Raw genomic sequence first — 26,068 nt, forward strand, 5'->3', positions numbered from 1 at the left:
TTCTGTATGTTTTTTTTGAGTAACTGAAATTCAATTCTTTGCACTATTTTTTGAGTTAAAAAGCCCAGTTAATGTAAATTTCATTATTTTTTCAGCTCAAAATAGTCAACAGATTACGCTGCTATTAATAATAGCATTATTATTATTGTTCTCTTGTAATGTTTCTTCATCAAATTATGTAGTTAATATTCATAATTTCCATATAATGTATTGATGTATAAAAAAATTACACACAGTAGTCTTGTGTGTATAACCATGTTAGCTGTGTGAAACGTTTGTTGGCCTGATTTCAAACTTACACTGGTATGTTGGTACAAGTTTGAATTGTACTGCATTTCAAGAATGTTAGTAAAGTTGTCACCGCTGTTACATCTAAATATATGTACACTCCTAAACTTGAATCAGATTAAAGTCTCTGCTTTTCAGTTTTTGGTTTCACTGATGTTGAGTGGTTGTTAATGTACTGTGGGGGGCAGATATGCAACAAACATGGATTTCTGGGTTTGATATATTTATTTTGATATATCGCATAATGTATCATAGTTAAAGGCCCAGGTATACTATAAATACGCTCCTAAACAATAAGGATTATTTCCTTGCTTGTCACGCTGTAGTAAACAGCTCCAGCATAGACATGTTTTTTCAAACTTACAGGTTGATTATGTTGTGCCAAAGTGGATGTATGTGACTGTGTGTAGTATTTATGACAATAAGTAGTGTACGAGCTGAGATTTTGGCGGGTAAAAGTAAAAAACACGAACCGGGGAAAGGGGCGCGCTACTAATCTCGAATAATTAACTACTGTCAATCAAAGTCACGTGATGTTGGACTGCTGAAACAGGATGCGTCATAGGCTATGCAAGTGATTATTCACACTCATTAGCATAGCCACGCCTCCCCCGGGGCATATGAGTTGGGCCTTCAAGGCAAAGGGTTTTGACCATTTGATATTATGGGTGGCTCATCAAGAAGTAAACAAATCTGGGGTGTAACTACCCGGTATATGTACAGTAACAGAGAAAACTTCCACATTGATTCCACCTATGCACTATTATGATTTTTTTTCCTGATTTTTCAAAATTACTCACAGGTACTGTTATTAATTGCCTCCCTAGACTGGGTAAGGTGTTGAAATCAAACTAATCCGCAAACTATTTTGTTTTGAAGACCATCCACTATCTTTATTTTTTGTCATTCCTTATAAGGATACATTTGGTCAAAGTGGAAATATACTTGCATATAACAACAATGTCATGTACACAAGAGATAAATCTCTTGAAAATATTTCTATTGAACATTTTGCTGTGCGGCATCAACTGAAGGTAATGTCTCATAGCACCATTCGAAATGACAGGTCTATTAATGATAAGTTTAACCAGTTACCAAAAGGTGGTTGTCGTGGTAATATATCATTTTTGATGAGAGTCCTGTGTAAGCGATTTCTCACAACACCATTGCCTGGCGAATACCTCCCCTTTCTTCCGTCAGAAACTGTTTAATCAGACACAACAGATTGTCGTCATATCGCGTCATCTGTTTTTCCATAGCGACTTTCAGTCCTTCCTCTCCACCTTTTGTCAGTCCTCGAGTGACTGTTCTTTGTCTGTAAAAAATATAGAATGCACATAGCCTCAAGAGTCGTGTGAAGACGGAACAAAGTTGTTTATTTTTTAAATTGTAATAGGAAAAGTGAACAATACATTCATTACAGATAGTGAAATGAAGTGTAGTAATTTTCTATTTTCCGGGGCGGACATCCGGGCATTTTCACCGCCTGGCAGCCATCACTGTGAAAACAAAGGCCGAAAACTTACTTTGGAAAAAAAAAATGTTGAGACTCCCCGAATAGTGTGAAAAGATTACCCCTGCATATGCAACATATATAAATTTGGTTGTCCAGATTACTTCAAAGTTGATTTTGTGCTGTTTTCTCGAATTTAGCTATTTTCACCGGCTCTTCAGTGTTGCACAGCAGCTCACGCAGAGCCCATAGAAATACATGGTACAGTGGTGCGTGTCTTAGAAACGTGGAACGTCTGTGACGTAGTCCCCCCCCCCCCACGAGGATTGCTTCCAATCCTTTGGTGAGGAACAAATGAAAGTTACTACATATATAAATCAAAAATTTAATAAATATTGAAGAGTCACAAATGTGATATCCTGGTTATCTCATCTTTCTAATTGATAAATTAAGCGAGTGAATGGAAAAGAAAATTTAACAGAATCTCAAAAGTATGCGACACTACAATACAAACGACCAAAAGCATTCGATATTCTGAGAATGTGCACTGAAATGGGATGCCTTGTCACCGACTGGTTTTCTGGCTTGCCTTACCTTGATTTGTCACTGTGGTATATAATTGTGTGATGAGTATTGATATAGAAAGAAGATAGAAGGGAAAAGAGAAACCACATGTGATTAAATAAAGAGTGAAGACAACGAGAAAAATACGCCAGCCACGAGTTCATTTTTTTTTTTACATTTGTTGCACACAAACTGAATACGAACAAGTGCAATGTTGAAACGTTTTTATGTGCATAGTGCATTATGGGTAAATTTCAACAAAGAAGGCAATTGCATTGAACCAAGAGAATTATGAAACATGCTTCTAGTCCTGAGATCGGGGGGGGGGGGGGGGGGGGTTAACAGAAAGGTGCTTTTTATTTGCTGTTCTTCTTTCATTTATTTCAATATTTCAGCAAACACCAAAAAAATAAAAGTCCGGTAAACATTTTTGGACCTAATACAGTACAAGTACTACTTAATTTTAGTTGTGAATTTGTAAATACACGAGAAACTTTTTTTCGCAATGACTACTTCAAGTGGCCAAAAGATGAGTTTTTGTTTTCATCCATCACGTTGAATGCCAACATTTTGGTGTGAAATTTTATCTATTTTTAGTTATTATTTGGTAATTCATTTTTTTTTAACCAAATGGTCATTTCCTCTGGGCTACAGGTCTTATGAAAAATATGAAAAAAATTATTTAGGATTGAATTTCTGACGTTGACAAAATTTGACTTTGACGTTCTCAAAGGGTTAGCATATAGAACCTTGCGGCAGAACACAATGTGTTGAGTATCAATGTTCACTACATGGATATAAACAAGATATGAACAAAGTACGAAAATTATGCAAAAAACACTGGTTTAAATTTTATTGAGATTCTGCCCTCAGTTCATGGGGTGTACCTACCTATGTTGAGATGGGGCTTGCACTAATAACTCCAGTTCCACTTTTCCACCGTCATCTGTCCTTAAAAACGACACCTCTTCTAAAATATCGATATCTAACTAAGTTAAAGAACCTTACTAACAAAATTATCCTATCACATTTATGCACAATATTCATTATTATTCATGGGTCATTAATATTCACAATATTCATTATTATTCGTGATTCATTAATATTCAGTGTTCATTATTATTCAGGATTTTATTAATGAGTCATAAATATTCATCTGCACATTCATATTCATGACCTTTACTACTAGTATACAAAATGGTAAGTAAATGGGTACTTAATTAGATTTAAATATAATATAAAATTCAAAATTAACATTTCGTTGAATAGTAATTTCCATGTCACATATTGTGTATATTTTTGAGAAAATTATGGACATAAAAAAACAATAAATAAGCAATTTCTATGAGTATTTCACAGACAATGCTTTTCAGGTGCCCAAATCCTCAGTATTTATGCCTAGTGACTTAAACTGATTACAGATGAAATGGAAATTCTTGTATATCGCTTCATTTTGTTACAAGTAACATTTTTCAGGGAAAACTGAAATTACATTGAGATCTTTGAGAGAGCAAGTCAAGGTGACTTTTGTAGCAGTGGACATTTCATAGCACAGCAAGTCACAGTGAACATCATGAATTTCTTTAACACAAATGCTGTTAAATTATCATATCACAAAAACAAATCAGTTGACAGTCAAGATTTTGATCAAAGAATTTTGAGGTTAATTTTAATGAAGAAATGACAGGTTTATAAAAACTATTTTTAGCCCACTACTATTAAATGCTAAATTTGTTGTATCAGTATTTTACATTAATAGCACAAAATTGTCACTGGAGAAGAACCATGTTTTCTTCAAGGGACTAATATTGTACTTATATGCCCTGAAGTCCTGGGAAAGTTTTTTCTGGAGTGTAGAACACATGCACATTAATCAATATTTGATTGGTCATCACTTATGTCATGTAACACAGCCATGCATGGCACAGTCCCCGTTAGTTATCAAATTTAAGATATATAGTTTTGTTTATAGTAATATAGCTAGAATATAACCATGTTAGGAATATGATTAATGATGATTGTTTAACATTAAAATGATTGACACTTGTATCTGATTGTCAAACGAGTACTTGCTCAAATTGAGAGATATTGCTCTGGAACAGCATTAATTAAAACAAAATCAGCCATTTTGAATACATGTATATATATATAACATAATATATAAATGAATATTAAAAATTTGAACATAATCAGTCAAAGCATGTCAGAGATATGGCTCTAGAAGCCCATTCATTAAAACAAAATGGCCGCCAGTCAGCCATTTTGAATCCAATCTGAAAAATAAAATGATTGCATCAGGAACCCATAATGTTTAACGTATGTACCAAGTTTGAACGAAATCCATCTATAAATGCCAGAAATGCTTGATATTTGATGATTTTTTAACACAAAAATGGCCACCATTCGGCCATTTTTAATAGGATCGTCAAACCAATATATCTGTATATCTACGACATGATGTATAATGAATATTTAAAATTTGAACATAATCAGTCAAAGCCAGTCGGCCATTTTGAATCTTATCTGAAAAACAAAATAATGTGCCTCAAGGTCCTATAATGTCCAATGTATATACCAAGTTTGAACAAAATCCATCTTAAACAGCCAAGAAATGCTTAATTTTGATGATTTTCAGTACATAAATGGCTGCCATTCAGCCATCTTGAATCAGATCGTGAAACAAATTGATGCACATATGTATAATGTAATGTATGATGTATTTGTGAAGTTTAATCGTGATTGGTCCAGGCATTTCTAAGATACAGTTCCGGACACACGGAAGTCAAAACATAAGTCCCCGTTTTTGGACTGTGTTCGAACGGGGACTAAAAATGTGGGCTTCTGATTGGTATAATGTAAGGATACTGATAACATACTTGAAAAACATTGTGTAAGTAAAAGTCCCTTGCTGCATAATCACATCAATCACTTGACGAAAGGTTTTCTCTTCTTTCGGCCAATCATATTGCATCATGACTAACATGTGACCTAAGGCTATCTCGTTCATCCCACCACTGTTGAATATTTTCTGTGGAAATTAGAGTAGAATTTAAATTTATAAAAATAATAGGAATTATGAGATAACAAGTGTTTAATACTAAAATCAACATAAAATAAAATAATAACGCCAATAACAAGGGATTTCAATATTGAAATCAGACAATTTTGTAAGGACATCATCGTCTGCTCAGCATTCTTGATCAAAGCATTCCATCTAGTACATGGCTGCTGCCCGATAGTTTATTAAACACCTTGCAAATAATGTTGCACAAAGTGTGCTTTTGCCTCATTATGGGTTGACGGGTCATAAATCATAGTAGAGTAAGAGAATACTGTAAAATACTTTATTTTAGCTGGAATAAATTTTCGCTGAAAAGACTTTTTGGGTGTTTTGTATGGAATTAAATTTTCACTGATTTTTGACGAGTTGAATGTAAAGTATAGGAAAAAAAGTACATTCGCTGGATTTTATTTTCACTGAATCATTCCTCCAGCAAAAACAGTGAAAATAAATTCCAAGTGAAAATAAAGTCTCTTACAGTAGATAAGATTACCAGCTTGTTTACCTTAAAACACATGAGGATAAGTTTTATACAATACTGTAACACATACATTGATGCACAACAAACAAATTGTAAACTATTTGACTTTGAATCTTCATGGCCCAGTGACTTGACAGTGCTGAAATCCGAATCAGGTAACATAGCAACTGCATCCAATGCCATGTCACATGCTTTCTGCGAACAGTAAGTGGAGAGAAAAAAATATTAGATACCTGAAATCACGATTTACTTAACTTTTCATCTGATCTCCCATAATGAGGGAGCAAAAACCAATGATCTGTATGGCAATTTTTCCATGTTTACCAGGTTACTTCAAATCCAAGGATCGAAATATATATATTCCAATTACCGGTAGATTGTCTCATGACAAAAATGCTTTGATCTCTGTACTCTGAGAATCACTAAGCTACATATAGCAGGTAGTTATTTCCTGTTGTGTACTTGAAGTGAGAACCTCTAATACATGTACGTACATATAAGGAGTTCATTTTTTCTTGCGCACATATGTAGCAAGCTCACACTTAAATAATGTTTTATAATTGTGATAAATGTGAGGCAGTACGCAAAGACCTCGCCAGTGTTGGCTTTCTCCTGCAAACTCCCAATCCTCCCAATAAAAGGACTGATTTTGTGGTAATCAAAATCAAAATGGAATCCCCAAAATAAAGTTGAGTCAGCTTTTTGATTACCAGGAAGGTCAGTCTTCAAGAAAAAAAATTATAATGTATGTGAGTGTATAAATAACTTGAGGCACAAAAAATGTGTTGTGGTCCTACATTATTTTGTTTATAAAATGTGAATTTCATTTTACCGATTAACTATAGTAGAATGTTTGTTCAAAATCACTGTATCAATGTATGATTTCCTATTGTGTCAATTACATGCCAGTATTAAAATTAGCATAACAAATTGCATCACAGTAAATCTTTGTGTGTCAGTGGCACATCATCTTGGCGTAGAGAGCACACTGCTCCCAATACATAGGGTCCATAGCCAAGCAAGAGCCAAATGATTTCTAAGACTTTTCCAGACCTTTTCCCAAACTTTCTTGCATTTTTCCAAGACATTTTGACCCTTTAATTCAGGCCAACATCATCACCAAAGCTCATAAAAGTTCTGAGGATATGGTACTTCCCTGGAGAAAACGGGCCTTTCTGAGATGAATTAATAACTATGAAGAAATTTAAATACTATTCAAAGATTTTTTAATTTTCCCTGTAATTTAAAGACAACTCAAAGGACTCTCCAGACCTCAAAAAATTCAAAGACTTTCAAAGGATTTTCCAACGCTATGGACCCTGCTATAGAACTATGCAGTATACAAATTGACAGTGAGTTCACAGTAAAACATATACATGTAAGGCAAGGGCAAGGGCAATCATATACACATATATTATATATTGTTATATCTTCAAATCGTTGTACATTATATAAATACAGTATTTTATTATTATTATTATTATTATTATTATTATTATATTATATTATTATTATTATTATTATTATTATTATTATTATTATTATTATTGACCTTAGATTCAAATGGCTACAGACATCTCAATGAATGTAAGAAAGCCACTGTCCCTCAAGCAGTATTCCATTCTGTGCCTTCATCGCATCCACTGATCCAAATACACTGGATCCATAGTGAAGTAGAAGGTAATGTAACTGAATGCTCAACATCCATCCCCTCGGAATGAACATCATGAATGTAAATTTAGTAAGTTTGCAACAGAATGTTATAAAACTATATACTAAATTGTTGTATCGCAGAAACACACTCCCCCCATGATTGGCACCACATATGACAAGGGACTGACCTGATAGTGCTTCATTGCTAGGAAACAAGATGACAGCTGTAAACAAGCTTCAAGCTGACCCTGAAAGAGTTAACATTACATACTGTCAATGATGTAGTCAATATAAAAACCTTTAAAATTGGTGAAGGCATGTTCAGGAAATAATCCTGGATGAATTGACATATGAACAGACAAAACCCCAAAACATACGATTTAGTCCAAAAAAATTGAAAAAAATTACAAGTAGCATATGAAATGAACAAGTTTCGAGTTCCATTGTTACCTTAGTAACTTGTATGCTCTGGTGTAAAAACATTTCAATTATATCTGTATAGGGGGGGGGGTTGATTTCGCCACATAATCGTTCAATAGATCATTAGAACACCGGGAATGAGGGAACCCAGCGAATAAATTGTGCAAGGTAGAAATCAACCCCCATTCTCGCATGGGAACCGAAATATCATGCTATAACTCAAAACTCATCTATTGCAGAAACTATGACAGTGAAGTTGGTCAAAACAGGACACTGGGGCTGAAAAAATGTTTACAGATTAAGCGTTTACATTAAATATCGATATTCTGGTCTTTATATTACACGTACAGTAAGGCCAGGAAGATACATGGTAGTTTAGACAAGGTCCATTTTTTGTTTATAGATTTTTTATAAATATGTTTACTTTAGACAGATTTCTGTCTTACACAGACTTCACATTATACCAGAAACCCTGGGTGGGTGTGCCACAGACTCAATGGGAAGGCCAATCCACTGGCCGAGAGGTGGCAGGTGCTTGTGTTTAACCGAGCCTGGTTGACGTAAGGATAGCACATTAAATTGCCAATTGCTCAGCAGTAGTACTTGCAATTGAGATTTGCAGGAGAGACAACAGTGACATTAAAAGTTCGGAACTGTCTACGATAGTACAACTGCAAGAACAGACATTTGACACCCCAAATATTTTAGTACTAACAAACACACATACTTGTATTTCTCCTGATTCATGCCGTTCTTCCAGCATTACTAAGGATTTGGCAGTATCACCCTGGAAAAAAAACATAGCAAAACTATGGTTAGCATATCCTATAGGAATATTTGAACAAAATAGAGCAATTTTATCAATGCAGTGTCTCATCAAGGACACAATTTTTTTCTGAGTAATAACTTTAAGGAAACAATATGACAACAAAACCCATGATAAATGACTTCATCACCTAATCTGAAAACAGGAAATGACATCATGAAATATGTATGTAACTTATAATATTCTTCATTGAACTTTTATTGTAATTTGGGATGTTGATAACATGACAATAAAGAAAAAAAAATCTGTATACATATATGCATTCATATAAACACAACAGTCTAACAAAACATATTATGCAAGGGAAGGTTGAAGGCTGCAGAAACAGAGGACGGCCAAGAAGAGAATGGGAAGATGACATCAAAGAATGGACAGAGAATGGTGAGCAGCCTCACCATCTTGCTGATGACAGAAAGGGATGGAAGAGGTGCGTCTGGTCATGGGTGCACCAACAGCCTCCTGAAGCTATGGACTAAAGAAGATAAACACACAGCCATTCAAGAAGTACTGAGCACACTATATGTTTTTCAAACAAAAAGCATCATCCTTTTAGCAAAAAAAAAAAAGATTATAGCATCAGATATCACAGTACTAGATGATTGGAAGAAAATCATAGAAAGTGAGCAAGAATGAGCAAACAAGTGCTGGAATAAGCAAAGATCAATGCAAAGAAATGATATGATTAAGGTTTCATTGTATTCAGTATATTTTATATTGACTCACAGTATATACACCCATGTCTATTTGGAATGATGTCAACCATGTCCACTTTATAGACTTCCAGTAGTGAAGCAGCCATTTAAAATCTAAACAAAACAAAATAGCCGAAAGAAATATGACAAAATGTTGAAATAGAATGACAATTTCTCAGACACCAAAGTAGTTTGTTTCTAACACACCTGAATATGTGCTTGGCTGCCAGTTTGCCATCTTTAAATAATATACAACATGTGAAACAAACTGAAACAAAGGCACTGCGCTTTGTTTTCTTAAATTTTAAAAAGTGATTATACTATACACATATACCCGTTCAACAAAAAAAGCACAGTGTCTGTATTTTCAGGATGTAAACACCTATATCTAATCTTTCAGATGATGTGAAGTTTGATATATTCGCTTTTATACTTTAAGAGAACGTCTGATTCACAGATCATTTTTTTTTCTCCTGTTGCCACTTAAATATTGCAATGAAATAATACTTAAGAATTTAAAAGTTGACAAAATCCTCAATTTGCGCAATGATGTAATAAATGCCAAAACAATCAAGCAACTAAAAGTAGTACAGTCATAAGAACTGTGCATACAAAGCTAAAACAACAAATTGATGCCAAGCAGATTCTACAGTTCTATGTGCGTTTACAGGCAAGCAGGTACATTCAAATAAATGTCTATATTATCTGTTGGGCTTGGTCATCATTAGATGTTTTTTTATCATGACATAGAACTATTTACGATCATCATCGATGCACATATAACGTAGTAAGTAGTTATTATTTGGTAATCGTTGTTCTAACTATTAAAAATATAGTTACTGAGGACAACAATTACCAAATATTATCTACTATATATAATATTTATCTATCCAAGCAGCGCTTGTTTATTAACATAGTAAGTGCTGTAGACAATAATGATCAACCAAAAAACATAAGAAATAAAAAAGTAGAATACATATATGCACAGTTCTACTTTAAATATTAACTCAATGCGTTCTGTAGAGTTAATATTTTACTGTCATCTACAGTGTGAATATTCACATTATTGTTCCCAATCTTTATTTATTTTGATCAAACTTTTACACAATCACGAGTTTTTACAACTGAAAATTAATTTGGTTATTCTTGAAATGTATCACATATATTTAATCTAAATTTAATTGTACATATTTTAATAATTGTCTTTTCTAACCTAATCTTCGTAATTTTTTCTCAGTTGTATTATCGCACTCGCTCGCTGCTTTATCTCACCAAGTATCAATATTATTTTTATTGATTTCATATGTACTGACCTTTATCGAATACTTCATCAGATTGTATCAATTGCCAGCATATAACAGCCGTAGTAAATGATTCCAATAATTCACTTTTGTCTTTGTTCATTCCCCATACACTAATATGCTCTTTACTAGTCTCTGTGATGTCATCCTGTGTAAACCACAAATATATTCCAATCAAAGCTTTGAACACTTGGAGGCAACGATGGAAGAGTTTTTGTTGTTGTTAACAAGTCACAGACATGTTATGAAAAAGGTAAACAAAACTGAAATGCAATAAATTGCTACGTTCACATGACAGCATTTTATCGGAGCCCTACAGCTCGAGCCAACAAAAATAGCCCTGTATACATGCTCGGCTCGAGCCAATTTGGCTCCAATAAACCCTCTGGTTGAACTCTGATAGGGTTGAGCCCCGACATGGCCCTGACCGTGTATACGCATCGGGCCCAACTATCGGAGCCAAAATCACACCCTCAATCGTCTTCTTCAAGTAACCTCTCCTTTCAGTTATGGCAGAGATATTTGAGATAATCGGTGGGAGGAGCAGTAGTTCGGCTATGATAGAATGCTGCTGTGTGAATATTGCAAATATATATGTATGGGTAGAGTTTGAAAGTAATCGGTGTTGATAAATTGTTGACACTGTCTTAATTATCATTAATTTTTCTGAAACATAACAAGATGTTTTCAATATTGACAAAAAATATGCAAAAAAGTATTTTTGTTATAAATTTAAATCAATAATGTTTTCTCAAATACCATCTTTGTAGTAATAATAATAATACAAATAGCAGTACAGATAGAAAAGTACCGTAATATACAAATGAGAACAAATACCTTATCTAGAAGTCGAGCTCTTTTATGTTCATGTTTGTCTTTCTTTTTCTTTGTAGCGACTTCAACATTGTGCAGTAGAACAAGTGTTCCATGTTGTGCACTGGGTGAACTGTTAACTGTAAAATAACCAGCCTAAGACATTGATATACCGTAGACAATTATGTTTAAACCATAGACTGCATAGACTATGTAGCAATTGGTTCAGGTTGGTAAAAAGAGTTTTACTTTTACTGTTTTGCAGAATTAATTCAAAAATAATTCACCATTTTTTTGGTTTTTTTAGTTTGATTCATTTTGATTCATTCACAATAAATCTTCAAATTTGTGAATTCACATTTAAAAGTTAGAAACCGTAACTACGACAACTGTAAAATCTGTATTAGAAGCTGCGGTTTCTATTAAAATGGCACAATGCAACAGAGGGGATGTGGCTTCTATTAGAACATCTACACATCTCTTAAAATGGTGAAATTTAGTTCTCTAATATTCAGAAAGAATGTCCGCACCTTCTATTAAGGATGCAGCTTCTAATACAGATTTAACGGTAAGCATTGATAAGCATTTCATCAAAACATCAGAATTTTTGGGGAAATAAACAAAAATCAAGAACATTTTCAACCCTGTCTTCTCACCTGCGAACTGTTCAGGATCTTTGTATTTTAGATAGCCATGTAAACATTGGAATAAAAGAACAATAAGTGAATAGAAAACGGGCTTTATGTGTTGTATTCTATTCTCATCTGACATCTTTTGACATGCTTTATACACCCTGGATAAGTACAACCATTGCTGTCTGTGGTTCCTGTGTGTAAAACAATAAACAAAGAATGTTCAGAAATCTATTATTGTCTGAAAAAAACTTGTCATTCAACTCTTTGAGTGCCGAAGTTAACCTTTGTCACAAATTCTAAATCCACAACATTTGCATGGCACAGTACCCGTTATTTATCAAATTTAAGATATATGGTTTTGTTTATAATAATATAGCTGGAACATAAATATGTCAGAGATATAGATCCAGAAGCAAATGCTTGATTATGATGATTTTTTTAACATTAAAATAATTGACAACTTGTATCTGATCGTCAAACCAGTACTTGTCCATATTGAGAGATATTGCTCTGGAACAGCATTATTTAAAACAAAATGGCCATCTATCAACCATATTGAATACATCTATATATCTATTACACATGATGTATAATGAATATATAAAATTTGAACATAATCAGTCAAAGCATGGCAGAAATATGGCACTAGAACTACATTCATTAAAACAAAATGGTCACTAATTGGCCATTTTAAACCCGATCTGAGAAATAAAATGACGTGCATCAAGGTCCCATAATGTCCAACGTATCTATCATGTTTGAACAAAATCCATCCATAAATATTTGATTTTGATGATCTTTCAGCACAAAAATGGGCGCCATTTGGCTAGATTGAATCAGATCGTAAAACAAATTGATGTGCATATGTATAATATTATGTATGATGTATGTGTAAAGTTTGAATGTAATCAGTCCAGGCATGTCTAAGATACGGACATGTGGACACACAGACACATGGACGCATAGAGGTCAATCCATAAATCCCCGTTTTCGGACTGCGCCAGGACTGCAGGAAAAAAAAATCTTCAACTACATTTAATTTCTGCCCAAATGTTTGTTTTTTGTTTCTGACAAATTTTCAACCAAATTATTTTTATTCTGACTGACTAATTTTGCCAAATTTGGAGGCAAATGTTTATCAGTAAGTCTTCTCCCACAAACATAATGTATATACTTCCATGTACCCATCAAAGGAGGATAAAATATAAGTCTCATACCTATAATCACAGCATGTGAAGCCAATACCCAGTACATTCAAATGTTATCCTTCCAGAACTTCTTTTGTATTCAAAGAACAAATGCACACACTCACAGTTAGAAAAGAGTTTTTATTTTATATAGTTTAACTAGATGATTGTGTTACAGTCCCCCCCCCCACCTGACAGTATGGCTGCCTTTAGTTTAAATCAGATGATTGGGTTAATAGTCCACACCACGTGACAGTATGGCTGCCTTTAGTTTAACTCAGATAGTTGAGTTACAGTCCACATCTCCTGACAGTATGGCTGCCTTTAGCATAACTCGGATGATTGAGTTACAGTCCACACCACATGACAGTATGGCTGCCTTTAGTTCAGTTAGTAATTTAATGTTATTTCAATACAAAATTGTATATGCTGGTTGTAAATGTCAGACAACCAAAAGTTTATGAAAGTATGACCTTTGATGGGAATGTGTAAACAGTTTGTGAAGAAAAAAAGACACAGACATGCTTCCAAGACATACAGACATTCATTGCACCGGTTATCTTTATTGTGGGAAGAGAAAGGAAACTATTTCCTGAACTATTTATTCCTTACCTGTCTGTTGGAACAACATTATCAGTATTCCATCCAAGCCGTGACGATGTCAGTAACAGAATATTATGCAAATTAGCCCAGGGGGTAACGATGGTGCTCTCTTTCTCGGTGAGGCCTTCAATGAACACAAACCTGCAATTGATTATATTACATTAGTCGAATAAAAACATGACATACAATTTTTTTTTTCTAAAGATTTTTCTAAAATAATGGAAGTACCTAATTCTTACCTTGATGTGGATGGATCCGGTGATTTCAAAGGACTTTTAAATCCTGGTGTCGCGCATTTGTTGTCAGCTGACCTTGGTCTAACTGCATAGCAAATGTAAAATTCTATCGATTTCTGCAACCACTTGGCTAATTGTTTATTGGAACATGGCACATCAGGGATGGACAACAAAATAGGAAGAACATCACAAACTGGAAAATAAAATAAGAAAAAAGTTTACAACATGAACAACGATGACGACAGAGACCTTTGTTTTTCATAGACTTTTTTATTTTATTCCCATTACTGGCCAGGTAAACATTTTTAGGTGATGCTGGAATGTTGAGAGGGTTTCTGAACTAGACTTGCACTACTACAATTTGTGTTTTTCCATGACTACACATATCAAAATTCAATTATGAGGTGTTTTAATATTGTTTATACAATTTTTTGACTATAGGTATTTTGTTGAATTCATTTTCTACTGAGTACAAGTAATCAAACAGAAAAAACACACATATTGAAAAGATAAATCTACCAAGATCACTTATACATATGAATGTGATTTCACTTAAAACTGAACTGAGCTGCCTAATGTAGAAGCCTACTAAAAATAATACCCATTTATCTATTTTTCAAGTCCACATGATATGAGAGTATGGCTGCCTTTAGTTTAACTCAGATGATTGAGTTACAGTCCACACCACCTGACAGTATGGCTGCCTTTAGTTTAACTCAGATGATTGAGTTACAGTCCACACCACCTGACAGTATGGCTGCCTTTAGTTTTACTCAGATGATTGAGTTACAGTCCACACCACCTGACAGTATGGCTGCCATTAGTTTAACTCAGATGATTGAGTTACAGTCCACACCACCTGACAGTATGGCTGCCTTTAGTTTAACTCAGATGATTGAGTTACAGTCCACACCACCTGACAGTATGGCTGCCTTTAGTTTAACTCAGATGATTGAGTTACAGTCCACACCACCTGACAGTATGGCTGCCTTTAGTTTAACTCAGATGATTGAGTTACAGTCCATACCACCTGACAGTATGGCTGCCTGTCATTTTGTGAGAGCTGGTAAGAAAAGTTTTTCCATTAGTTTCTATGGCAAAGATATAATGCCAAAAATAGCAGAAACAATACTCCAAACAATTCACTTTTCCACAAATGATTGTTAGAATACCACTGCTTGTCTGACAATGTGCCATGGTCCACACACTGTTTTCTGTCGTATATAAATTTTGCACAGTGTTTTGACTTACCAAATTATATAAAATGGCGACCAACACTTACACGCAGTGCATTTAATCAAAAACACACACATTAAGTACTGAATACTGTAAAATGGCTAATTTTCACTGGGTTTAAATTTCGCTGATTTACCATTTCAGGCATATTCAGAGGGTTTTAAATTCACGGTTTTATCATTTAGATAATGTGTTCTATGCTCAATTTTACATATTTACTGGGTTTTAATTTAGCGCACGTTTCAGTCGGCGAAATAAGCAAAATTAAAACCCAGTGAATAATTAACCCCTTTACAGTATTCGATAGCAGCCAAGAAAAAAAAATATGTTACTTGTCGGAGTTTGCAGAGGAGCTGTATAAAACACAGTTATAATGCATTAAATATCCATCACAATCCCTTGCTCACAAACCTAGTAATTTTCTGAAGCAGTTCAATGGATTCCTTTCTGCTTGCATCTTTTCAGCACTTAATAATGTCTCAACAAGTTTGACCTGCAGGTAAATAGAATAACGTAAATCAGCCTGCAATGACAGATCACGCGAGTTGTGTGTAAGATGCCTGTAGAACGTCTGCTGCAGAAAACAAACGATTTGATTTTGAACTTGAATTTCTTTATTTCGTAGCTCACATCTAAAGGCCAATCTTTGAATGGGGAATATGACATTTGAATACCCTTACTTTAATACCTTACCTTACAACTGGTTTTGCAAACATCGCTAAAACATCCAGAAATACAATGACCCAATCTGATACCCTTTCTGATATTACCTTCATCAATTGGTGTTAAGCATGATGGGAAATTGGGTGTCCTCAAGAAAGTATAAATATACTTACCCCATGTGTTATAACAGCATTTCGAAACTTACTAATCAATAACAACTGTAATTTACAATGTGACAGTAGATCTTTAGTATGCTCTGAAAAACAGGAATCCAGATAAAAATGCATTAACACTTTGAGGGACATAATTTTCCCCACCAACCTATTGGTGCATCATTTTGACTATTTTTTTAGTTTTTTACTGTAATTTTTTATATCATTTTGGACCAAATGAACATAGTTTCCTATTGACTACAAAATTTTGAAAAAAAATCTGTCAAAAATGCAACACTTTGTGATTGGGGAAAAAAGTTGACTGTGTCACTCAAAGATTTAATCTTCTTTTCTGAGGATAGCTCTGTGTACAGTCAAACTGTTCTATTGTAAACAATTATGAGTATTTTTCGGGGCAAACGCAAATGTTTTCACATAAGCAACCTTGTCCCCCTAAATACCCATAATTCTTTATGATAGAACAGTTTGTCTAAACACAAGTCTATACGCAATTAGGACCATTAATATACTGTCACAATGAGAACATAATATGGGGCCCTCCTCACATTGGCAATAGATCCCAAAGTTGAGATATAAACAGCAGCGGAATACTAATGAGAAACATAAAAGGCAGGCTTTTAAAAAAGAACCTTCGGTACTATATGTAAAGCGCCCTCAGATGGTAACAACCAGGTCATGTGACTATTTTGACACGCATAATTTTATGCTTGTAACATTTCGAGTTTTAGTTGGTTCTGTGGAATACTTTATTTTCACTTGGAATTAATTTTCGCTATTTTCACTGAAGGAATGATTCAGTGAAATTAAAATCCAGCGAATATCCCTTTTTTCCTATCTTTTACATTCAACTCGCCAAAAATCAGTGAAAATAAATCCCATATAACACACCTAAAAGTCTTTCCAGCGAAAATAAATTCCAGTGAAAATAAAGTATTTTACAGTATATATTCAGTTCCATTCCAGCTGGATGAATTGAATATATAAATGTTTTTTTTTTTAGATTTTCATAGATATTTACATACATGAATATGTCATAATCCTTCTTAGAATGAATATACTAGGGATGTAGAATACAGGTGATAGGCGTTCAATATGATCACCAACTTTGATTTAATTAGCGGCTTGTTTTTTTTTTTAATATTTTATTAATATTTTTTTTTTTTTGTACCTCCATGACCAAAAAGCTCCCAGGAGAACACTACCGGTAATATACCAAAATGGCTGCCAAACTATGAAATTGAACTATTTTTGAATATTTTTATGATTATTTAAAATAATTTTGGTATTAATTTTAAACCAAATGGACATAATTTCTGCAACAGGTCTTAACAGTTTAGTTTGAGCCTTCAGAAACTCCTCAAAACCTTTATTTTTCACAAAGGTGACTGCTAATGGTGAAGAATTAAAAATGAATAATGTACTGGCAAATCAAATTCTGCAGCAGCCCTCAAAACCTAATACTACATGGACTAATACTTTTGGACACCAACAGAATATTTGCTGTTGTACTTAACAGAGGAGCTCAGCACTAAACACAATCAAAAGCTTATTGGCTTAAAGTAGGATTCAGATCAGGTTATAATCCAAATCCCCCTTAGAAGAGTTGTGAGCAGATATTTTCATATGAATTACATCGTGACTCAAGATCTCTTTAAAATCAAAGCTGAGGATATTGTACATGTAGGACATCTGTCAAGAACTTGTAAAACACATGTAAAGTATGAAAACTTGAACCAACCTGCTACTTGCAGTAAAATATCGTGTTGTGCTTGGCTTGGTAAAGATTCAAACAATTCTGAAAAATATATATATACCCAAGATTACTTCACAAAAACAGTAAATATTGTATACCGTATTTGTTCCATTAGTAGTGCATATATTTACATAAATTACAGAGGTGTTTCTATGGTCAAAATAAGTAATATTTCAAAAATTCAGTACACAACCATAGAAGGTATAGTAGCACTATTCTCGGTGATACAACAAATGCGATTTTTATTTCATATGTGCTTCTATTGGAGAAGCACATCTAATAAAGAAAATACTGTTCCTATTCCAATCTTGAATGTTAATTTGCAGCCTGGAATCCAGTCAATCCGAGTACACTCAACATTGGCCTGGTGAATCACTTTGTAACTACATAGTCGACATAGAATTCTGTGTCATCACTGATTGGAGGTCTCCATGACAACCATACATTACCATCAAGACCAGTATGCGCAGACTGACCTGTACATAAGGCCCGGCCCACAGACCTTCAAACGATTTCACTAATCTATTACACGTATTTCTGAATTTTTCAAATTCTTACGATCACAGACGACATCTAGTCTAGCTACTTTGTCTATTCTCCAGACAGTGCGGATGAAATCATCACAGACATACCTGAGAGAAAGGTGGTATGGGGGTCAGATAGGTCAGATTGCATCGCTATGGTGATACAGTGGAACTCCTGCCATAGTGTTGATTCATGATGGAAATGAATGAATCTGGAATGTAATAGAACATTGTGTAAATGAATTGTCCACACTTTAAAGGGCAGTAGTTTTCGCGCCAAGCATGAGCGAGATATATGGGTCTCATAGAAACAAAGATGTTGACTTTGGCTGTTGCGCAGATTAACGAGTACAAATTTAGGTTATTAGAAGGTATCTAAGGAGTCATCGGCTATAATTAATGCGAGTGGCGCCCAGGTCAAGCCTCATACTTATGATTCCCATTAGAAGAGCGCATTGGATTGGGGGAAAATCAATGTTTATCAACACAAATGTCGCACATGCGACGACTACTGCCCTTTAAACCAAAGTCAACTTGTCCTAAAAATACTTTGTACCATGATCACTTAGTACGAGTCTAATAATTAAAAACAACTGCCTGCATTGACATAAGTATCCCATTCACTGTTTTTAATATTATGTTTTTAGATGAACTTATGGCACACTGATGGTAAGAATGATGTTCAAATGGCGTGCATAAAACTCTGTGAAATGGTGAACTGAGACATAAATACAGAAATCACAGAGTTATATATTACAAAGTAATAGCATTACCGATATCATGGAACCAACAACAACAAAACACATTCATTAAGCTGTTGTTTTGAAGAGCCAGATCTTAATAAGACATTGACTAAATGCTAACAAATTAATCAGGTTGAAAAGTGGCAAAAGTTGGCTCTGGTGTTAAACAAAAAGTTTTTTATTATTACAACTATATTATTTTATAGGGATGACGAGTTTCTTATAGTGGTTGTTCCACTAGATTTTTTTTTCAATCCCTAGTCACAATTCCTGAGTACAATAAATATCTGTGGTTCTATTGAATCAACATTTCATAGCTTAAGGTAGCGGGACTATTATTTGCATACTTGTTTTCATCTTCTAATTGTGACTGAATGACTACAAATAGACCCGGGAAAGTATATATTTTTAGAATCGCCAGACTTCAAGCTTTTCACAAGTGTATTTTGCATGCCCGTATCTGCATTCTACGACGCGTTACTCAATCAAAGGTGAAAAATTACTTTTTCTGTAAAAAAAGTAATTACGCATTCATGCTGGCGGTAAGAAGTATTTTTTTCACTTTTCCTAGTTGTTCAATAGTCTGGTAAATTGAATGTGTCTGGTCAGTTTTATTCAAGCAACGCGTTTTAAAAAATAGTGTGCTGAATTTCAATTACTGTTTTAGTCGCATTGCCCCCAACTTAAACCACAACTCGTTGTTAAATAATCGATGAAATAATTTGTCTGGACACATTCAAGTTCCTCTCATTGTCACCTTAAAGCTGTGAAAATTTGGTGTTAATCCGACGACAATAAGTATACGTTATTTTTTTTTAAAGACCTTGTATTTTGAAAAACATAAACTCCTAGAAAACGTCCATGAAGTCACAGCAAAGATTTTCAAGCTTGTTTATCGGCACAATCAATTTGTTTTCCCATCAAGGTCTGTTTTAACATGTGTAGGGACATCCAAATGTGTAAGGCTATTGGAAACCAAAAAAATAAAGGAATGGGATAGCTATATTTGGATAAATTCATCATATGAAAACACCAAAATCAATGATTTTTTTCAGTTGCTGTGTGACCTTGTGTCTGACACATTCATATGCAAATGACTAATCTGTGAAACAAACAGGGGCGGAGACAAACCACTCAAATGTTTGGAAACACTCATTGTGTGTCAGATAGCTACTGATAACACATCCTAACATTGCTTTGTCTTGAGTTTATCTTTGAAACTTATAGGCACACAGATTAAACCTGTGTTGTTGATTTTGGAAAACACTACTGAGGCTGCCTTGCTTTCCTTCAGAAAATCTACATTTTAACCAACTTACATGACATTCTATGTTATGTTGACTTTATCATATGAAAGTTTATAGTGCATTTCATCAATTAATAAATAAATGTGAAAATCGTAATTTTCAACACAAATAATAGTCTCGCTACCTTAAGGAATTTTATGATTTATAAAACACAGATAATATGAAATGTTATACTTTGAAAATTATGGGTATAAAAACTATACCAACTAGAAAATAAAAAAAAGTTACACTTGGGGAGATCTCTCTTAATTATAATTAATGTTTTCGAACATTAAAATTAACTTGGTTAATACCAAATTAAAAATGTTAATGTTTCTATACAATTGTAATAAAACTCGGTCTTATCTTTTCTGTCAGTAAAATCCAACAATAAAACTCAAAAACGTATGTGACCAATACTTACAATTCATAGAGTAGTTTAGCAGCTTCTTTCAAATTTGGTGAAGACTTGGCAATGCAGTATGAGTGGTACTGTAAACGATATCCCAAAAAATAACACAGGTTATTCTCCTCCACAGATTATGATACATCTTACAAATCAAGCACAGCTTCACATGTCAGGGCTAGCCACAGGTAAGACTTGACAAGCCCAGCCAGCTATCAAAACCTCATAAGAATGTTTTCTTTTTATTGTTATAATGCCTTACTTCTCATAATTACATATGATACACAACAATATTGTCCAGTCCAGGTTGGCTTTGTATGATGATGCGCTTGCATTGTACTGCAAGTTGAATACGAGTACATAAAAGTTATGGGATTCTGAACCAATGATGAATTATTTTTAACAACACTGATAATGCATAGTTCCTGTTTGGTTTTACTATTACACTATTTCAATATTCAGTACAAGTCACATGTAGACAAATATGTCTACAATAGGGCTTCAGGTATCATCTGTGTGCCAACATTGAATAAAATCAGCCATTGTATTCCAGAGAAACAAACATGGATACCATAAATAAGCAAATGGCCACCAGTCAGCCCTTTTTTTTAAATTGAAAAAAAAAATATGAAGTGCAAACTGTAACCCAGTATGCATGATCATAATACAAAGTTTGAGGATCATCAATATACAGTATGGACACATTTCTAAGGGAAGGAATAATTTAAAGAAGTAACAAATGCTTATATTGATTTGATCTTTAAAAGAACAGATCTCAACATGTACTTACTATAAATGGTAATATATACAGGTTTTTGGAAACACATTATACAGCCATGTTACGTAACATCATTGTCTTTTGACAGATTCTTATGAATAGAAAGAAATCAACTACCAGTAATTATGTACGGACATGGTGTGAAGCCATGCTATGTGGCTAAATTTATCATAATTATTTTATGCACCAGTCATTTGTGACCCCGGCACCCCAAAGCTGCGAGCTACATGGGGACAGTACACAAAACTGCCACATAATCCCCATAAAATCCAGATCATAGTTTTGCCAAGATTTGTCCGCTGACAATCTTGTTTCCCGCTGTATGCAGGAGTGTACAAAAACTGGGAAACATTTCTAATTACATTTCTGTAACAACTTTGCATAGTACTTGGACAATTGAATGGTGCATTAAATAGCTACAGTAATATACATCTTCACCTATATATAATATACCCGGTAAAGTGAAGCTAAGACTCAGTAACTGAGAGTGTAATTTTATGATGGGATTGAAATCTAGATCATTTACTAAGAAAATCAATATAATAATCTTATGGTGCTAAGATAATTTTATCAATTTTGGTCTTAAACTTAAAGATAGTAGGTGGCTTCTCCAAGACCTGTGTCATGTCAAATTTGAATAGTTATCAAAATGTAGAGTACTTCCCAGTTTTCATGTTATTTACAGTAGCTCTTTAGGTCTCATGCCACTAATTAACCAATGGCTGCTCGTAGCCCTCAATTTAAATGCCCAGCAAGAACCAATGAAATTTTTTAAATATTATTTTTCTCAGGTGCGACCTGTTTGAGGGCGTAATCACCTGGGTCAGAGGTGAGACCAACATGTGGTCTTTTGTTTACTACTTAGCGGCTGTGTACCTGTGGGTTTATTCTGTGTGTTAATGGATGTTCTAATCTTGGTGTTTTTCCAGTGATTTCTCTTGGTGCAATCCAAATACAGTAGGTGTGTCTTGTTTACCTGAGATTTGCAAGAGTTTGAGCTGGCCAACATGTTAGTTTTTTTCATATGGTTGATTACTGGCATGTTGATTTCCCATTTTTGAGCCATATTTTCAACTTTCTTCGTCATTTTCATATAGCAATCTCGTCATATGTTAACATTGTCGTCTATGGAAATTCAATTAGTGGTATGAGCCCTGAAGTAACAGTTTGACTAGGACCACCTGAGGTTGTTGTTTTAACCATAATTATGGCTCTATTCACTGGAATTTAGTCATTTTTGGCAGATCTCATCTTACATAACCAAAGTTTACTTTGACCTAATTATTATAAGTTTTGACCTCTCCTGACCTTGCATAGATCTGATAATTATGAGGTTGTGTGTTCAAGCACACATTTCATGAGATCAGCTCCATTTATTTGGCAGGAATAGTGCAAAGTAACTGGGAATCTTTTTTATTTTTATTTTACCACTTTTCTTGCTTTGTATTCAACTATTTAGACACAATGGAGTAATTTTTTATCCAGAAATGTTATTTTTTGCTATGCGTTTCACCCATTTCTGTCAATCTCTTATATCTTGGTTGAAGATTTTGAAAATTTGTAATTCGGTATATTCTTTGCCCTAATCTTATTAATTGGCTGTGGTTGGGCTGTGGTCTGTAAATATATGTTTTTATTAAACTGGTCCAAAAATTTTATTCATTCATCAATGAATTATTCATGTCACCACTATTTTCAATGGCTCTAGGAATTCTGAGAAAAATGCTTAACCCCATCTTATGGGTTTTTTGTCTTATTTTCACATTATGGCAGACAAACTTAACAATTTGTAGTGCGGTCATTTCTAATGTACCCTATTCAAAGTTTAATGAGGTCAAAATCCCAAATATTTAAATAAATTCTCAAAATTGTGTTGTGTATCTTGTCACTGACAAGAGATTTGCATACCGTCAGTATATTAGCCAAGTATTACAACTCTTTCAATTTCACAATTATTGCTCTTTTCTCAGAATTTTTGTGAATAGTTAGCTAATTAATCCCATCTTGAGTTTATTATTGAACAGTGCATGTAACCCCCCCCCCCCCCCCAATTAATCAGAAATCCTGTTGATTTGAATTTAATTTGATCAGGGATGTGTAATACGAGTATTTTATATTTAGATCCTTTTCTTGTTTGTATATTTTTATTTTTATTTCTTTTTAAATCATAAAATTGTTTCGTTGAACTACTTTTTTTCACATAAGATTTGATTAAGCTTTTTATGTTGAGCAAATTCTATGTGTGGCCATGGTAAATCAAACCACTGTTGTGTTTTGGTATATCCAAGGTTGCCCGTCACAGGTCTCCGGCCTAAATGCAGATACCGTGGAATTGTTTTTTTGTTTTTAATTAATTGGAGAAATAATGAGCTGATGAATTGAGACTTTTGATTCAGTAGAATTTTTTTTTTTTTAAAGTATAGTGATAAACTACTTTTAATTGTCATTATTCTATGTATTATTTCTAGAAATTAATTAAAATTACTAATCATGCCAAACGTTGGTCTGTACTTGTTTGTGGTGAATGAGAACATTATATTTTACAGTACTGCATCTAATAATCAGACTTATATTCATTGCCTACCATCTATTTTGGTGTTATGCTGAGTGTGTATGTTGCCACTTTCTACAACTAATTGTCTGGGTATAGGGCGCCACCAAGTGGTAGATTTTGATAAATAACTCCCAGGGTTTAAATTTTGGGGATTTTTTTTGCACGGGAAATTACTCGTCTAATGATATTCCATCATATATAAGATCAACAAGAACTTTATTAAACCTTCTTATTTCTCTTAAGGTCTCATGCCACTAATTAACCAATGGCTGCTCGTAGCCCTCAATTTAAATGCCCAGCAAGAACCAATGAAATTTTTTAAATGTTATTTTTCTCAGGTGCTCCCTGTTTGAGGGCGTAGGTGTGTCTTGTTTACCTGAGATTTGCAAGAGTTTGAGCTGGCCAACATGTTAGTTTTTTTCATATGGTTGATTACTGGCATGTTGATTTCCCATTTTTGAGCCATATTTTCAACTTTCTTCGTCATTTTCATATAGCAATCTCGTCATATGTTAACATTGTCGTCTATGGAAATTCAATTAGTGGTATGAGCCCTTTATGCATGACACAGAGGTTGTCAGGATGATCCGGCCCTGGTCGGTTGCGGCCCTGGTAAAAAAAAGATGATCCGGCCCTGGTTTGGACGTTCCAGCCCCAAAACAGTTTGGTCGATCCGGCCCTGGTATCAATTATATTCGATACGTGTTCATATCTAATGTTAATATACTAAATGCACAACGAATGATTGACTATTTTGTTTAACAACTTATTTTTCGTCTTTTGCAGGGCATTTGTCACTGTTTAACACCATATTTTACGCAATGCAACATGCAGATGTTTGTTCATTTTCTCGCAGCCGCTTTTGTATTAACACCATATGGCCCGAGTGATTGACATTGTGCACATGGACATGTGTGGCCCGCAGACAGATAACTTGAATACACATCTAATACAATCCGTTTCAGTCAGGGTTCGAATACACAATTGTGGTTTGTCGCTTAATGAATTAAGAACGATAATCGACAGAGGAAAACAATGCAGCAGTTTATGTAGGCAGACAAAATAGTTTTATTGGTCTATCAGTAAATAAACAAATTAACTGTGTTGTGTGGTTGAAGGTCTCATGCCACCAATCATATGGTTGCTGCTATCCAACTGGCTTTTCTCAGCGTTCTATCTGAAACACAATGTGTGAGGGCGTACTTCAATTACATCAGCTGTTAGACAAGTGTATGAAGCTATATTTTTGACAAGTATCGGCGAGCTGTGGATCTGGACAACTATCGTTTAGACACAACAAAACTGGCTGTTTTTTCCGAAAAACTTAAGGAAGGCCAACAAATCTAATGAAATACATGTGATTTTAGCAAATTTGAACAATAGTTTGATCTTTGAAATCTGGAAGTAAGTCACAGTGTTATGAAACCTGAGTGAGAGACAGAGTGGTCAATCTCCCTAGTGGTGATTTCCTCCGCATTGAAATCAATCAAGCAATAATGTCCACTTACTTGGATACCAAAGTCTCTGGGGAACAAGGCCCTTGCTGTAAGAAGCCATGCTTTGGCAGCTGCCGGGTCTTTGAGTAGCAAGCTCTGGGCGGTGTCAACTAACCATTTTTGATCCGCTCCTCCAAAAGCGGCCATTTTCAATGAATCGCGCCCTCATATAGCCGACTTTAGATTTGTTTGCGACATGATAAAACCAACGATTTGAGTTACCCAATGCAAATGTTCTATATT

General features: G+C 34.3%; 1 protein-coding gene across 2 annotated transcripts; it reads right to left on the reverse strand.

Moving 5' to 3' along the window:
* Window positions 1–1,154: 1,154 nt before the first annotated feature.
* Window positions 1,155–25,986, reverse strand: LOC100372829 (integrator complex subunit 10-like). 2 transcript variants are annotated; one of them, XM_085496064.1, is made up of 18 exons: window positions 25,838–25,986; window positions 21,016–21,083; window positions 18,671–18,774; window positions 18,024–18,080; window positions 16,286–16,368; window positions 15,861–15,942; window positions 14,217–14,406; window positions 13,987–14,118; window positions 12,209–12,378; window positions 11,577–11,692; window positions 10,752–10,887; window positions 9,470–9,552; window positions 8,648–8,707; window positions 7,689–7,748; window positions 5,872–6,042; window positions 5,171–5,333; window positions 3,197–3,290; window positions 1,155–1,603 (listed from the first exon to the last, which is right to left on the reverse strand). In XM_085496064.1, exons 1-18 carry the CDS (start codon window positions 25,970–25,972, stop codon window positions 1,444–1,446), a joined length of 2,064 nt encoding a protein of 687 aa, XP_085352190.1. In that variant the 5' UTR covers window positions 25,973–25,986; the 3' UTR covers window positions 1,155–1,443. The 2 variants fall into 2 exon arrangements, with proteins under 2 accessions (XP_085352190.1, XP_085352191.1); XM_085496065.1 differs by lacking the exon at window positions 1,155–1,603 and adding an exon at window positions 2,113–2,347.
* Between the last annotated feature and the right edge of the window lie 82 nt (window positions 25,987–26,068).

The sequence above is a fragment of the Saccoglossus kowalevskii genome, chromosome 22, assembly GCF_978046115.1.
Source record: "Saccoglossus kowalevskii chromosome 22, keSacKowa6.1, whole genome shotgun sequence".
Classification (NCBI taxonomy): domain Eukaryota; kingdom Metazoa; phylum Hemichordata; class Enteropneusta; family Harrimaniidae; genus Saccoglossus; species Saccoglossus kowalevskii.